The sequence below is a fragment of the Artemia franciscana genome, chromosome 14 (assembly GCF_032884065.1).
Source record: "Artemia franciscana chromosome 14, ASM3288406v1, whole genome shotgun sequence".
Classification (NCBI taxonomy): Eukaryota; Metazoa; Arthropoda; class Branchiopoda; order Anostraca; family Artemiidae; genus Artemia; species Artemia franciscana.
This window is the reverse complement of record NC_088876.1, coordinates 39,397,885-39,415,793: the sequence shown is the minus strand read 5'-3', so window position 1 is coordinate 39,415,793 and position 17,909 is coordinate 39,397,885. Positions and strand designations below refer to the sequence as shown.

The following is a 17,909-nucleotide window of genomic DNA, read 5'->3' as shown; positions in this document are numbered from 1 at the left end:
TATTTTTTTTTTATATATTTTAGGAATCACATTCCATCACAAGCGACCATGGGTCCTTGCAAGTTTACATACTGGTGCTATTCAGCTTTGGGACTACAGAATGTGTGCAATGCTTGACAAGTTTGAAGAACATGAAGGCCCTGTTAGAGGGATTGATTTTCACAACCAGCAACCTCTTTTTGTATCAGGTATGCCAAACAACTTTTCCAATGAACTGACTGAGTTGTTTTCGAAAAATAATAAATTGCAATGTATTATACTAACCACACTCAAGAAGTGAAGTTGGTTTAATCATAATGAAATGTACCAAAATCTGATGGAAGTATATAACTTTAGTAAACTACAACAGATAATTTTGGTAAGCATGCTGCCCAAAACACATTATACTAAATACATAACCTAACCAGCTCTATATATTAAATATTTAATTAAAATTTGCCTTCATAGTAGTTTATCTCACTCAGGGCAAGTTGATTATCTTTGAGTGGACACGGAGAAACAGGTTTTAAACAGATCAACAACAACAGTCTGGCCAATATAATACGTAAGTACCATGACTAGTGTTGTATTATTTATAATAGGCCAAACTATTAATTTTACATTATTTAAATTTCATTTATTTTATTTGAATATTTTAAAAAAATTTGGCATCCATATGGTTGCTTGTTTGATTACTTTTAACTCCCCCATTTTAGTTTGTTATAAAGTAATTAACCATATGCCCTGTGGTGTAAATTATTGAAAATAAAGGGTGGATATATTTCATTTTCAGTGAATACTGTATACAAAAAAGGTGTATTCTGAATATAGGGAGCCAAAGTTCCTGTCCCCCAATTCTTGCCTCTGCCTGCACCTATCAGCTGCTACTTCAACAGGCATAGTCTTATCATAGGACATCAAAGGGTACCAAAATAAAATATAGTAATATAAAAATAGTAAAACAAAAGCATATAATTAAAATATATATACTAGTAAAATGTAATATGGCAAAGTATAGCAAAAATAAAAATATAGTAACATAGTATATTAAATATAGTAAAACAAAAGTATAGAAATATAGTTTCCCCCCCCCCCCTTCTTGGGCTGATCTCAAGTCTATTCATACCTGGAACCTGCAATATTCTAAGGTTTTTCTTTTTGTTTGTTTCAAAATTTATAGGGCGATGTATCACATTTTTGTCAGTTTTGCAATGTTGAACTGTCAAAATAAATAAGCAAAAGTTATTATTTACAGTTGGCAATGCTGTTTTGTCTCTAAAATTCAAATATGAATGACCTGTTGATTTCTAAAGACAATTTACCTTCAAAGGAAATTTATCATTTCTTAAGCTGTTGGGTCCCATACATTTTTAGCATCCTATAAATATGCTATAACCCATAGCATTCAAAACCTCCTATAACTTATAACCTCCTATAAGCTGTCCCTTCCTTCCAACGCCCTGCTCTTTGCACTAAAGTTGTTTTTGTAAAGTACAGTGGTGAGAAATAGTCGAACTTTAACATAAAGAGCGAGGTATTGAGGAGGGGGCAGCCGTTTTCATATATAGAATAATTTCTGTTCATTTTAACTTTTAATGTTGCTCCTTACTTGAAGTTAAAAAACTTCTTTTTTTTAATTTAATTTAGGAACGTTTTTAACTATGTTGATGGTGTGATTTTCATTCAGATTCTATGACTTTTAGTGGCTGTTTCCCCTCTTTTTTTAAAATAAGACAAATATTCTCAGGCTCGTAACTTTTGATGGGTAAGACAAAACTTGATGAAATTTGTATATTTTGAAGTCAGCATAAAAATCCGATTCTTTTGATGTATCTTTCGGTATCAATATTCTGTTTTTAGAATTTCGGTTACTATGGAGCCAGGTTGCTCCTTACTGACAGTAGGATGAACTGTTTAAAAAAAAATTCAACATTAGTTTGAACTATGTCTATCATTAAAAAAAGGCAAAAAAACTGACATGTTAGTTTTTAATATATACAAGCACAAAAAATTGAGTTGTCTATTTGTGCAAAGCAGGTCATCCACAGTTGAGGTGGGATGATGTCAAAAGAATGATGTCAAGGATGATGTCATAAAGAAAGATTTATAGGAAATGGGAACTTCCTTTGGGTATAATGAGGCAGGCTTTGAATAGATTGGGATGGAAGAGGAAAACGCATAGCTGTGTTGGCCTCAGGCGGCTTGGTGCTGCAGTGAGTTGTTAGTATTAGTATTACTATTCTATTTCATCTTAAATTATGGTCAATTCTCTAAAAGAATCAACCTTAGAAGAAACTTAAACAATGTAATAAAAATATTCGATTTTACTTAATAGAATGGATCATACACTGCCTGTCATAAAAGGTACGCATCTGATTATTTATCAGATTTGACAACCGTTTTTGTGGTCTTAATGAACAAAGTAAACTAGTCCACAATCTCTTTGCTTGGGCATGTGTACTGGGTGATACTTAGAAATTATGCTCCTATTTTTATTTTATTTTTTTTAGAAAATTCATATATTTTGCCATTTTATATTTCACTCTTGCCAATTAGTACTATTAGTTTTGTCTGACAAATTCATTGCATTCTTTAATTTTTGGTATATTTACTCTTAAGTTTGACCCTTTCTCTCAACTCTACTTTTTAAAACAATAATAAACTTTAGCGTAAAGAGCGAGGCGTCGAGGAGGGGGTCAACCCCTTTTATATACGGAATAATTTTTGTTTGTTTCAAGTTTTAATATCGCTCCTTAGTTGCAGTTTAAAAAACTTGTTTTGTTTATTTAATTTCTGAACGTTTTTTAATTAATGCATATTTTGATTTTGCCTCACCGCACATGCATAATTAAAACGAAATATACATAATATTTTTTTTCTGGCTAAATGGCTTTCTCATAGTTTTGATCGGACGATTTTGATAAAAAAAGGGGTGGGTGAAGAGGCCTAGTTGCCCTCCAATTTTTGGTTGCTTAAAAATGCAACTAGATTTTTTTTTATTTTTTTACGAACGTGTTTGTTAATAATAAACATACGTACCTTACGAATTAACTTAAGTAACGAACTTCTATGTTTGTGTAATTTTATTGCGTATATGAGGGGGTTCGCCCCCTCGTCAATACCTTGTTCTTTACACTAAAGCTTGAATTTTGTCCCAAATTTTTAAGAATGACCCCTGAATCGCAATGGCCTTAGAATAAATAGTTGAAATTACTAAAAATACTTTAGCGTAAAGAGGAAGGTATTGTAGAGGAGACGAACCCCCTTATATACGTAATATTTCATGTTCGTTTTAAGTTTTAATGCTGCTCATTACTTACAGTTGAAAAAAATTATTTATTTTCTCATTGTTTTTTTTTTTAAATAATGCTAGAAAATCCTGCGCCCCCTTCATGGAAAGTCTCTTCCCTCATGAAAAATTCTCTTCCCTCATGAAAAGTTCCTCCATGGAAAGATCCTCCCACATAACCCCCTCCCTGCGACCCACTCCCACCTAACGCGAGAGTCACCCTGAAAACGTCTGTACACTTCATAATTAGCAATTGCTATATGTGAACAATGGTCAAAGTCTGTAACTTGTAGCCCCTCCCCTGGTGACTGGGGGGGGGGATAAGTCATCCCCAAAGACACATTTATTAGGTTTTCGACTAAGAAAATATTAAATATTTTATAATAATTTGATGTAATAGTATATGTTTGATGTAATTATGTTTATCAAGCTATACCTTTAAGTTATCAAAAAAAAACTTCCGATGTTTCTGTTTGATCTAATCCACTAAGAGACATGAAATATTGATTAAAAAAAACCTAAAAATCTTGTTTGAACCCAGCCTTTGAATTAATGATGTCTGAAACCCCAGCATGAATATAGGCTAAGATGGTATCCTCGGACTGTAAGTACTTCTTACAATTTACTAAACAGCTCACGTCAGGTAAGAGAAAATCCAGATGTCTTAGATTGAACCAGAAGGGGACTTTAAAAACAGCCCAAACTTCATAAAATCTTCCTGGGAGGTAATAAAATGTGGGCCCTTCGCCTGGTGGAATGAAGCGGGGTATTCATTGTTACGTTCAACGCTGATGCATTAGTACTGCAACACATATATAGTTGCAGTTATGAAAAACGCGTTTAAACTCTGAAAAAAAAAAACTAATAAAGATAATTGATTGATTTAAATGTCAATTTTGAAGGAATTCATCTGGTTAGGTATGATCACAGTCTGACATAAACATGGTGAGGCTAAATTAACTATGTGTATGTTGAATAAATCAAACAAATAACTTATTTATTTACTATGTTAGTTTTAGCAGAATTCAGTTGATGTGTTATGATCATAATATGTTTATTGAATGACGCTGTATTATTACGATAGGTGACTGATTTATAATTTCAGTTGTAGTAGAACTCATCCAATGATGTTAATTGATGGATTTGTAAAGTCAGTTCTAGTAGGATTTGCAGTATGAGCTTAGCAACGCAAGCAAAATTATTAATATGTGCACTCGTAAAAAAAAAACCAGAAAAACTACAAGTGAAACTCCAATACACAGCATGAAGCGAGTAAAAATAATTTTTTTTTTTTATTGTCAATACACTTTAATTCACTTATATTTTCATATAATATAATTGTCACCATATTTGTAATGTAAAGTAATTGGATTGATGACGCTTCTTGACTATTAAGCTCCCTGCTATAGCCTGTTACATCTCCCTGCTACTCGGCCCTGTAGTGTGTTGTTACAGAGGTGGGGAGGAGGCCTAGTTGCCCTCCCATTTTTTATTACTTAGAAATGCAACTAGAACTTCTTATTTTTTTTTACGAACGTCTTTATTAGTAATAAATATACGTAACTTGCATAACGAACTTCTATATTTGTATTTTTTTTATGACGCATATGATGGTGTTTGCCCCCTCGTCAGTACCTCGCTCTTTACACTAAAGCTTGAATTTCATTCCAATTCTTTAAGAATGACCCCCTGAATCACAAAGGCAGTAGAATAAATAGTTGAAATTACTAAAAATACTTTAGTGTAAAGAGCAAGGTATCGTGGAGGAGACGAACCCCCTTATATACGTAATATTTTCCTTTCGTTTTAAGTTTTAATGCTGCTCCTTATTTCCAGTTGAAAAATCTTTTTTTTTACTTAATTTTTCATTGTTTTTTTAAATAGTGCTAGAAATTCCTATGCCCCCTTCATGGAAATTCTCTTCCCTGATGATAAATTCCTCCATGGAAAGATTCTGCCAGGTAACCCCCTCCCTAATATAATTATCACCATATTTGTAATGTAAAGGAATTGGATTAATGACGATTCTTGACTATTAAGCTCCCTGCTACTCGGCCCTGCAATGTGTTGGTACAGCCGGGTTTGATATCTAGGTCCCATATTACGAGGCTAAGGTCAAACTCACTGCGCCACTCCAGGACATCCCGTATAAGTTTTTCCTGTGTTCCAGTATTTCAAATATTCACAATATTAAATACCGTCCATGTCTTCGTCAGTGGATATTGGGAAACACCTGTATCAAATATAGAATTTGAAGAAAAGAATTTGAAGAATATGAATTTGAGAAAAGACAAATAGGTGTTTTTTAAAATTGAAACTAATTATTTGCAAAATCATTCGTTTGGATGCGGTTTTCGAAGTAAAAATGTACATATTAAACTGAGAGGATTATATCTTCAAGTAGCAAACAGATTATATCTGTTTGCCCTCAGTTAAGTAGCCCCAGGCTGATTCTATAATAGGCAATGGGAGTTTTGTTGTAAGGAAATTTTATGGGTATGTTTAGACGTCCAATTTTGATGCAGGGCTTTAACATATATATGTATACATATTCAACCCTTAAGGGATGGTGTGGGATCTGAGGATTTTCCCTGAGTAGAAAAATTACGAACAATGCTTTTAGACCACAACTATTTTGAGTAAGAAAGGTATTCTTAAAAGGAGGTGTGTATTTTTCGTGTATACTACATTATATAAAATAGCATCTTTTGAGAGAGCTCGATTTAATAAGGTAATGTGTTGATTTATCAGTTTTAGCCAAAATGATTGTCTAAGACTGTTTATATTTTCGAATTGCAAAATTTATGTATTTGTGTGTGTTTTTTTTTCTTTTCAAATTGGATAACGAAGTCTCTGAGTTGCCTTTCAGGTTTCTTACTCAACCCCTGCATAAAATACTGCTTGCTGACAAATAAATAATATTGGTGCTTATAAGGAATAATTTATCACAGATAAACGGATATTTTATAAGTTATTAATATCCGATTTAGCAGAATTCAAAGTATGAGTAACAAAACAAGACTTCATTTTACAAAATTTTGGTTCTCTTTATTTTAGGTGGCGATGACTATAAGATCAAGGTATGGAACTATACACAAAAGAGATGTTTATACACGCTTGTTGGGCATTTAGACTACATAAGAACAACTTTCTTCCACAATGAATGTCCATGGGTTTTGAGTGCCTCTGACGATCAAACAATCCGTATCTGGAATTGGCAGAGTAGAAGTTGTATCTCTGTTGTGACTGGCCATAACCATTATGTAATGTGTGCCCAATTCCATCCAACTCAGAATCTGATTGTATCGGCTTCACTTGATCAGACTGTCCGGGTTTGGGATTTTACTGGTAAGATTTAACATAGTCTTGAATAAAACAGTAAATTCATAGCAGTTCATATAACTGACTTACCAGTAAAGTGAACATACCACTCGATACCTATTTTTATGCTCTTTACGAATTTAATAATCGCTTCTACTGTAAATTCAAATTTAAGCACTTCCTAACCTAACCTAAACTAACGTTATAATAAATAATTTTTGCACTGAGAAAACGTAGCATTATTTTTTTGAAAAAGACCAAAAAAGACGACGCTGAGAAAACGTAGTATTAATTTGTGGAAAATGAGAGCTCAAAAAGTGCTTAAATTTGAATTTGCTGTAGAAGCGATTATTGTATTCGTAAAGAACATAAAAAAGGCATCGAGTGGTATGTTCACTTTGTTGGTAAGGCAGTTATATGAACTGCCATAATTTTTTTTAAAAATTCGTTATTTTTAAGAGCTCAAAAAGTGCCTCAATTCGAATTTACTGTAGAAGTGATTATTATATTCGTAAAGAACATAAAAAAGGCATCGAGTGGTATGTTCACTTTTTTTGGAAAAGTGTCAGCGTTTTTTTTTTAATTTGCCATTTTTAAGAGCTCAAAAAGTGCTTAAATTTGAATTTACGGTAGAAGCGGTTATTATATTTGTAAAGAGCATAAAATAAAATCATCGAGTGGTATGTTCACTTTATTGGTAATTCAGTTATATGAACTGCTATAATTTTACCATAAAAACATAGTGAAGCCCTATTCTCATGTGTGGTATCTTATTTTTGAATATCTCTTATTGCCATTTTTTGTTTATTTTATTTTTTTTGTGTTAGTAAGAAATGGTTTCAGTTATGGGATGAATGTCCCAAAGCGCGTTATATAGTAACATTTATAGTAACTTATAGTACTTATAGTACTTATAACTTATAGTACTTACATACATTTATAGTAACTTATAGTAACATTTTGCAGACTCCTTACGCCTCAAAGATCAATAAGATGCAGTCCATCTTTTTAAAGGTAGAAAATTTCTTGGTGTATTTATCTATCAGGATACGCTAGAAATAGTAGCAGAATAAGTTAAGCCGTACTAGGAGAGTGGTTAGCAAACTATACTTAAAATCTGGTAACTGTAAAGACTGGGGATCGAATCCTGGTGTTGTCTATTATTTTTTTGGAACAGGTGTCAGCGTTGTGAACTCAGCCTGAGTTGACCCAGCTCCAATTGGTACCTGGAGAAGTCTTGGGGGAAAACATGGAAAGTGTCAGATGATTTACTCCTTAATGCGCATTGCAGTCCCGGCCGAAGGCAAAGAGTTAGAAGATTGGTACTTGTGCTACGTAAACCATTAGCTAAGTTTTAAGTATAAGCTAAAAAAATTTCGGCCGGGAAAATCTTAAAAAAAAGCAAACCAAGCTTAAGTTTTAAGTATAAGCTAGAAAAAAAAATGGTTTTTATGGTTTGTACTTGGGTACATTTTTTTTTCTTTACGAACCTTCCATGAAGTTATTACGTTAGTTGACTCTAGGATGAGAGTTTGATAGGAACTGTCAAGGAACAGTTGGACATTAAACTAAAGAGTAAAGAATTTCGCAATGTACAAGATGAATGGAATGATTTTAGGTATATAGTTTATGAAGTAGCAGTAGTGTCAATGAAGTTTATGAGGTAGATATAGTGTAATATGAAGTAGATATGAAGTTTATGATATAGTTTATGAAGTAGCAGTAGTAGCAGGTTGTGTCTTAAGGAAGAGAGTTAGATAAACAGCTAGAAATAGTAGTGGAAATGCTTTAATCTTAGTAGAGAAGAGGAGGAGCTTATAAAGAAGTATTTGAGTGATATGTTATGTGAAAATAACGACAATGCAAGGCAGGCATATACGCAGGATTTTTTTTTCGGGGGTGGGCCAAAACCTTCGAACCAGCAGATATTAGTACCAGGCTGGTCTGCAAATGTTAATCTTCAAAACGCGTGTAGTTCGGCAAAATTCTGGCTTTCGGTTTGGCGTGAGGCTGGGTGTCCTCGAGACGGGTGGGTGAATAAGCTTCGAATTCATAGTAAACGCAAATTCGCGAAAGAACTTTCACTACACCGTAGTGCAATTATTCGTTCTTCATCTCAGGCTATCCTTACCCACCCTAATAAACTTTGGTCTTCATTGTTTAAAGAAAGATCTCATGTAACAATGACCTCAATATCTCGAGATAATTGGGTTCAGCATTATACAAATGAATTTTCGGCTCCTGATATCAAGCTACAAAAAAGCTTCGGTGTGAAACTGGATGATTTCTTCTCACGTAAGCGAGAAGAAAACAGTCCAGGTGTTATAATTACGAGGTGTTCTATCCGTTCTGCTATTAGAAAACTAAAAAAAAAGAAATCGCGCGATTATGATGGTATATCAATTCAGTACCTGCTGTTTTGCAGCGAGTTGTTCCTTGAGCACCTTGCCCTGCTTTTTCAAATGATTTTTAACCTGGGTATAGTGCCTGATTCTTTTTCAATAGGAATATTAACACCTGTGCCTAAAAAGGGAAAGCCACTTAGTCAGTGCTCGTCTTTCCGACCTATAACTGTGGCTACAGTTTTTTTGTAAGTTATTTGAGGCACTTATTGTCGATGAACTGCGGTCAAAATGCACAGTCCCAGACCATCAATTCGGTTTTCAGCCTAGTCTTGGTTGTGGCCACGCTCTTTCTGCTCTTGTTTCGGCTTTGATAGATGCTGAGAAAAGCGGTGAGACCATAGCTCTCGCTGCACATGATGTCAGAAGAACCTTTGATTCACTAATTCATGAGCAGATTATTTTAGATATGGGCCTAGTAGGTGTTGATCCAAGTATGTTAACCCCTTTATATGATATGTATAAAAATTTAAAAGCTAGGCTTAAGCTACTAATAACACCAAACCTGACAAACATCCCGGTACTCCCCGTTGAAAAAGGTGTAAGGCAGGGTGCATTGACATCACCTACCGCATTTAATAACAGCATCGTTAAACCGCAATCTAAGTCAAATCTGACATACATTCTGAGAGGAATTGATCTATCGTTAATAAGCTATGCAGACGATGTACTTAATTTGAGCCGCCTCCTTCGCGGTTTAGAGGAGAATTTTATCCAGTTTCAAGTAGAATATGGAAAAATTGGCCTTCAGTTTAACGAAAAGAAATCAGATGTGTTGTTGTTTAATGCTAAGCAAGGGTCTGCTGTTGATGTTAGGCTGGGTGGTGCTACTGTTCGGCTTGCCGGACACATAGTTTATTTGGGGATCCCTATTGGTCGGTCTATGCTTGAAACACGTCATCTTTTGCAGAGTCATCTGCAGAAGCGGATCTCTTTAGCGTATAGCCGTGTTGTAGTTTATAAGCGTCAGTTTGATCGGCGGATTTTGGCCCATCTATATAATGCAATGGCACTACCCCATTATCTGTATCTAAGTCCTTTTTGGAGGATTTTCCAAAAGGAAGATAAGAAAGAATTGCGGTCTACATATTATAAATATGCAAAGTACCTCTTACGGCTTCCACCATGGACAAGTAACCGTATTGTGACAAGTCGGTATGGGATTATCGACCCTAATGAAGCAATATTAGCCCAGATCGCTAGATATAACTCTAATATTGTTACTCATCCTTGGGCAATTATTTTGAGGCAATAGGTTTTGTTTTTTGTAGTTAGATACCCATTTGTTCTTTATTTTTCTTGTGTGTTGTGTATTCTTTTGTAGTGAGTTTTTTTTGTTTTTTTTGCTTTATTATCTTATACTCCATCTGTTTCTTTTGATGGGAAATAAATATATGTATGTATGTATGTATGTATATAAAGTAGCACTTTTTTATTTAGTAACTAAATAAATGCAAGGAGTACGTATATCTGAAAATACAGATTAGCATTAATCTGTAGTATTGTAGCGGATAAGGGGAAGAAGACTGAAGCCTCAAAAGTATTTTTAGGCTCAGGTTATGTTCATAGCGATTTAGAACCAGTGATCGATCTATTATACCCCACTGAAAGGAAAATTTTAGGGCTAACAGTGCAATATGGGTGCTGTGGGGGGTAGTTCTTCTATTTCGAATACATAGATGTTAATGAAAAATGATAGTTTTAAAAATTAATCCATTAAAAGATGTATTTTATCCTTAAAAGGGGAGATAAACGCCCTAATATCAAGGATAATTCTGTTTTGATTTGGAAAGCAGACTCCTTTTACAAAAAAATAATAATAATAACAATACAATCACCAATTACATGGTAAAAAACTAGACAGAAAATGGGTTAATAATTGGACAGTGACTTGACCAGATAATTGCATGCTGTAAAATCCCAAAAAAGGTTCACACATGTATCTAGATTCTTAATAAATGTTCTACTTTTTCCTGAAATCCAGAAACCATGGGGAAATTAAACATTTCACACAATTTCGGGGGGAGGGGGCTGGCCCGAAGCCCCCCCCCCCCCCTCCCCGCTGCGTACGTGCCAGATGCAAGGAAATTAGAGAAAGCATTAAAATATGAATGGATGGATAAAATTGCTGAAGATCTAGAAGATGCAGCGAGACGACATTGTAGTAAAATATAGCCACAATTAGTAATAATGGAAGAGTAATAAGGGCAGAACGTTTTGTGACACCTTGGAAGTGAAACATGATTTATTTTGAGAGAAGGAATTCGAGGTTTAAAAGGGTTAAAAATGATGAAGGCCTGATCCTGATAGTGTGGAGAATGAGTGTTTTTTTAATATGGTCGTTGTGAAGTTTGAGATTAGTTACTGAGTATTATGAATATGATTTTTGAAAAAGTATCTAGCAGTTTTCTAGGAAGCAATTACTTAATTTGATGATACTTTTTAGTCTTAGAGATGATGTAGACAAAATATAATTTTTCAAAAAAGGGAAGTAACTAGCGATTTTGTGAAAACTCTAATTAAGCTTCTGTATAAGAAAGGTAGTAAGAGTGAGCATGGTAATTATCAAGGCATTAGCCTGGTCACTTTAGGTAGCAAATTACTTAGTAATATGGTACTTTTTAGACTGGGAGATGCTATAGACGAAGTGATTGGAGGAGAACAGCGCGGTTTTAGAAATGATAAAGGATGTGTCGACCAAGTTTTCACTCTGAGACTAATAATTTAAGTGTGTGAATCATCACACCCTGTTTGTCCTTAGCCTTATAGATTATCAGCAAGCGTTTGATTTAGTGAACGGAAGAGCTTTTAGCGAAGGTCCTATCACTAGGGTATACCCAATAAACGTTTTAAAGTGATTGGTGCTATGTACGAGGATAACATTGCTGCGGTTAAGGTAGGAAATGAGGCCATTTTCTAAAAAGTAAAAAAAAAAAATCAAATTTAGCCACATCAGTAAGCTAAAACATTACACAAGTGATAATGGAACACGTGCACATTTTCGCAGAATTATCGTGGATTTTATTTTATCATTACGATACACAAAAATAGATTTATGTTTTCCTTCTAAATTTGTGAGACTCTTTCGTATGTCCTATTACTACAATATTAGTTGTTAAACATAATACACTAAACAAGTATAGCTTTCCAAGCGTTTAAGGGTTCTGCAATTTAAGAATAGCTGCTGCTCCAAGCCTCTTTTATGTCAAGCTGATGTGTCTGTCAAGTACCTTCTTTGAGATTATGATCTTGGTGTAAATTACGTATTCAATTTGAGATAACAACAGTCAGTTTCAACTGATGATCGTATGGTATTATAATTGAATGACTATGTAGATTTAATTTTTGGGGAAGAAAAGCCTAGTTCCAACGACAAGAGAAGTGGACGAAAATTTTTTGAACTGCTGCTGCTGCTGCTGCAAACCTGTTTGGACAAGTAGCTGTCAGGTTTCTTCTTTAAGGCTATGATTGCGTTTAAAACTGTGCATAAAATTAATAGATAACCACTGCTTTCTGCAATTAACAAACCTACTACAGAACAATTCCATCACTGTAACAAGTTTAACCTTAAATTACCTTAAATCGCATTGTCCAGCGAAATAAGGATTAAATCCTGTAGAATCGCTGGTTAGTGATGACGGTTGTTGGACGTCTCAACGGCATCCCACTCAGTTCGCCATGGCTTTGATGACCATTCTCCATCAACGGCTCTTTTAAAGGCAGCAGTACTGGGGGTAGTGACCGCTTCTTCGGTGAGAGAATTCCACAAACTCACTATTCTGTAAGTGAAGAAGTTATTGCATAGTCTAGTGGCAGCTCTCTTCTGATATAGTTTCCGACTATGCCCCCTAGTTCTGGCAGACTGGTCAAGTTTAAATAGCTTATTTAATGGAGAGTTATAATTCAGGAGCTTATGCGTCATAATAATATCACCCCTTTTACGTCTGTAGACAAGAGTGGGGAGTTTCAGTTCCTTCAGACGGGATGAGTAGTTTAAGTATTTGCATCCCTCGATTGCTTTCGTAGCCCGTCTCTGAACTGTTTCTAACTTCTGCTGGTCACCTTTGTTGAGGAGGCTAGCAACACACATGCCAGACTCCAAATTAGGCCTGATCAATGCCTTTTATAATTGCAGCTCCTCTAAGGAAGAAAAAATTGCAGCTCCATTGATGGGAACAATGAACGATTTAAGAAACGCTGTTGCTTCTGACCTGTTAGGGCAAGCTAATGTAGCTATGAAGTACCTTCATGAAGGCCATAGTTGTGCTGTAAATTATGCAACTTGTAGATAACAATGCAACTGTAGATAATGCAACTGTGTAGATAATGCAACTGTATGACTTGTAGATAACAATGCAACTGTAGATAATGCAACTGTGTAGATAATGCAACTGTATGTACAACTTGTAGATAACAAGAGTCAACTACAATTAATAGTCCTATTAAATTACAATTTAACTACCGTGTAGATTTTAGGTTTGACCAAGAAAAGAATAACTCTATCATTGGGAGGAATGAACGAGAATCGGAGAAACGTGTCAAGTACACCTGTTAGAGGGCCATAACCGTGTTGTAAATTGTACACACAATTTTTACATAACAACAGTAACTATAATTAACGAACCTAATCCATTAAAGTATTTAAAATTTTGGTTTTAGGAAGAAAAACAGCTCCATTAATGGGAAGAATAGTCGAACATCTGACGAATACTTTTGCTCTTAGCTGTCAATCACTTTCTTGAAGGCCATGATCATATTGTAGATTGCAGATACAATTTTTTGGTTACGAGTCATCTGCAGTTAATGAACCCAATACATTTTTTATTAAATGACTGTATAAATTTTAGGCTTGAGGAAGAAAAACATAGCTCCATCAATGGGAGGTATGGACGAGCATCTGAGAAACCCTGCTGCTCCAGACTTGTTTGGACAAGCTGATGTAGCTGTCAAATATCTTCTTGAAGGCCATGATCGTGGTGTAAATTGGGCTGCTTTCCATCCTAGTTTGCCCTTGATTATCTCTGGTGCTGATGACCGTATTGTAAAGCTGTGGAGGATGAACGAGACTAAAGCCTGGGAGGTGAGCATTGAACCAAAAAGAGAAAGATAAATTATCGTTTCATACTTCCTTGGTAAAAACTGCCCTCTAGGAGCCATTTTTTAATTTTTTGACGTCAGTCGTCACTTTTTCAGCCGATAATGTTATTCCTTAGCTGAAAGAGAAACTAAGTAGCCCCGCCTTTTTGTCCACTCGTTGTTTTGTATGTCATATTTTTATTCAGTAAAAAGACTGCAAAGCCTGTTTTTTTCCTTTAATATTAGATTTTGAACATTAGAAAAGAACAAGAGTTCTGGATTCGACATTTTTATACTTAACTCTCATCTCTCTGTGATTAAACTTACATTCTTGCCATTATAATTAACTTTTCTTACAAATACGCTCTTTTTTCTGTTCTTGCACCGTAAACTATATACCGCGTTCATTGCCATCACCATAAATGTTTTTTACAAGTTAACTCTCTGTTGTTCTTGCATCTTAAACCATCTATCGTATTCTTTGCCTTTACCATAAACATTTTTTATACGTGTAAAATCGGTTTATCTGTTCTTGCTCCGTAAGCCATGTATCGCATTCCTCGCCATTACCATAAACATTTTTTACAATTTAACTCTCTGTTTCTCTGTTCTTTCACTGAAAACCATTTACCGTGAGCCTTGCCTTTACCACAAAAAAATTTTTACCAGTCAACTCTGTTTCTCTGTTCTTGCACAGTAAATCATATGTCGTAATCCTCGCCATACCCGTCTCAGAGTATGAATATGCCATGCACGACCTTTCGTGATAAGAACTATTTACTATTGCATGTGAAATACTAATAGAATTTGCTATTGTTTGCTGGATATTTGGGATCTCACATCCAAGGTTGTACCCAGGATTTTTGTTCAGGGGAGGGATTAAAAAGTAAATTGTCAACAACATATCAAAAACATATTTATATGTCGTATTCGAACCAAGAAAACGCACTTCTTCTTGTACGAAAATGAAATAAGTTTGTTAGAAAAAATTTATGGGCTAAGAAATTAAATATTCTGTGAACATCCAGGAATTAATCCAGTATCCAAAAACAAAGTATATTTTTCAAAAACTTACTCCTGTGTTTATTTCATACTATGAACTCTCTGGAGTTTTAAAGACGTTTACTCTGTTGAGTCCTTCATTCGAAAACAAAAAAAAAAATCCATGAAAAAAATTTTTGCAAGAAAGAACAATAACTTCAAATTTTCTCTAAATGCAGGTAACTGGGGGTTAGCGCTTGGAATTTGCTAGACCATTTGTTGGTGCGCTTTTGTATAGAATAATGTTTTAACGAATTTAAGAGCAATGGAAGAATACTACGGTTTAGTGAAAGATTGACATAATTTCTTAGGGGAGAAATTACATATGAAGAATGAGTTTAACACCTCAGCTAGAATTGAAGTAGGCCAAATGTACTTACTTACTTACTTAAGTCCCGTCCATCCTTGCGGGACGTTTTGGGGCCACTTCTTTTGACAGGGCATGAACTAGGGCTCGGTACGTTGTTCTATCGTGTGCAGTTCGAGTCAACTTTACGATGCGCTTTCGGTCAAAGTTTTCAACCCACCCCTTGTGAGGTCTTCCTCGTGGTCGAGATCCGTCTATGGTCCTTCGAGGGAGATTTTTGGTAGACGGTCGTGGTCCATTCTCTTGACATGCCCGAGCCATCGCAGTTGTTGTCGTTTGATTTTATTTAGGATTGTGTCGGGGGACTTCAGCCGTCTTCGCACCTCCTCATTGGTCACATGTTCAGTGTAGGTGATTCCTGCGATGCGACGGAGACATCTCATCTCGAATGCAAGTAGGTTGCGCTCATTTTCGATTTTCAGGGTCCAGATCTCACACCCATATATAGCAATTGGCACAATCAGGCTGTTGAAAAGTTGAACTTTCAGCTGGTTCGACAGGTTTCGGCATTTCCAGATATTTGTGAGCCTTTTAAAACTGGAGCTAGCAAGAGCTAGGCGGCGTTTGATGTCGGAGGTATGACAATTGTCCGCTGTGAGCAGACTACCCAGGTAGACAAATTGGTCGGCCATTTCAACTGGCTGGTCGTCAATCATTATGGAAGAAGTAGCTGCTTGTTTTTTGCGTGACGTGACCATAGCTTTCGTTTTTTTGGCGTTAATTTGCATGCCAAAATGTTTTGTGGCCTCGTTGAGACAGTCTGCTTGTCTTTGGAGATCAGCGGCCGTTGTAGAGGGCTGGTCGATATATATATACTAGCTGTTGGGGTGGCGCTTCGCGCCACCCCAACACTTAGTTGGTGGGGGCGCTTCGCGCCCCCCAAGCCCCCCCCGCGCGCGTAAGTCGTTACGCGCCATATTAGTTACGAGCCATTGTAGTTGTGTCCTTGTGTCCCACCTGTGAATATATATGTATATATATATATATATATATATATATATATATATATATATATATATATATATATATATATATATATATATATATATATATATATATATATATATGTGTGTTTTTAACTACATAAAACTTGCGAATATACAACATTCTTCGCTGTCCCATTGTCTGTGCATATAAATAGATTGTCAGGTTTAACTACTCTTGAACATTCAACATATAACTGTCCATGGGAAAACAATCCGTATTCAGATCTATACCTCATGATTCTAATGATTGCCCTCGAGCTTTGTTGATGGTGATTGCTAATCGACGATTCCCTGTGTCGCCGTCGTCATTTATATATCCCCCTGTGCCCCCCGGCGTCCCCGATGTAGTTGTGTCCCTGTGTCCCGGTCGTAATTTATATTCCCTGTGTCCCGGTCGTCATTTGTGTCCCGGTGTCCCAGTCTGTAATTTTTCTTTGAGTGTCCTGGTCGTCATTTATATTCCTTGTGTCCCGGTCGTCATTGGTGTCCCGGTCTGTATATACATTCGTTTTTGAATTGGTCTTTTTTTTAGTTTTTAGTTTTTTACCTTTTTTCTAGTTTTTTTAGTTATACCTCATGATTCTAATGATTGCCCTTGAGCTTTGTTGATGGTGATTGCTAATCGAACATTCCCTGTGTTCCCGTCGTCATTTATATATCCCCCTGTGCCCCCGGCGTCCCTGCTGTAGTTGTGTCCCTGTGTCCCGGTCGTCATTTATATTCCCTGTGTCCCGGTCTGTATGTACTTTCGTTTTTGAATTGGTATATGATGAAATAAATTTTTGTGTTTTTCCCCCCGTTTTTCCATTTTAGTTTTTTTTGGGGGTTTTTACTTTTTTTTTAGTTTTTTTAGTTTTTTTTTTCTTTTTAGTTTTTTTTGTAGTTTTTACCTTTTTAGTTTTTTTTATTTTTATTTTTTTTAGTTTTGTTTTTCTCCTTTATTTTTCAGTTTTTTTCCTTTTTTTATTTTTTTTTCTTTTTTAGTTTTTTTTTAGTTTTTTAGCTTTTTTAGTTTTTTTTATTAGTTTTTATTTTTTTTTCTTTTTAGTTTTTTTTTAGTTTTTACCTTTTTTTTTAGTTTTTTTTTACTTATGTCATGGTCGTCATTTATATTCCCTGTGTCCCGGTCGTCATTTGTGTCCCGGTGCTTTGTTGATGGTGATTGCTAATCGAACATTCCTTGTGTCCCGGTCGCTTTCTCTTTGAGTGTCCCGGTCGTCGTTTATATTCCCTATGTCCCGGTGTCCCGGTCGTCATTTGTGTCCCGGTCGTCATTTGTGTCCCGATGTCCCGGTCTGTAATTTTGTCAGTCAACAAACATGACGTCAGTCGACACACAAACATGACGTCACTCGACACACACACACACACACACAGACAACTTATTTATATATATATACTAGCTGTTGGGGTGGCGCTTCGCGCCACCCCAACACCTAGTTGGTGGG

The 17,909-nt window shown here is 35.5% G+C and overlaps 1 protein-coding gene across 1 annotated transcript in view; it reads left to right on the top strand.

Moving 5' to 3' along the window:
- Window positions 1-17,909, top strand: part of LOC136035698 (coatomer subunit alpha-like) — a 50,223-nt gene that overhangs the window by 16,280 nt on the left and 16,034 nt on the right. Inside the window, exons 2-4 of the mRNA XM_065717638.1 lie at window positions 24-188; window positions 6,326-6,616; window positions 13,839-14,071. Coding sequence (XP_065573710.1) covers window positions 24-188; window positions 6,326-6,616; window positions 13,839-14,071 — 689 coding nt within the window. The remainder of the gene's footprint in view (window positions 1-23; window positions 189-6,325; window positions 6,617-13,838; window positions 14,072-17,909) is intronic.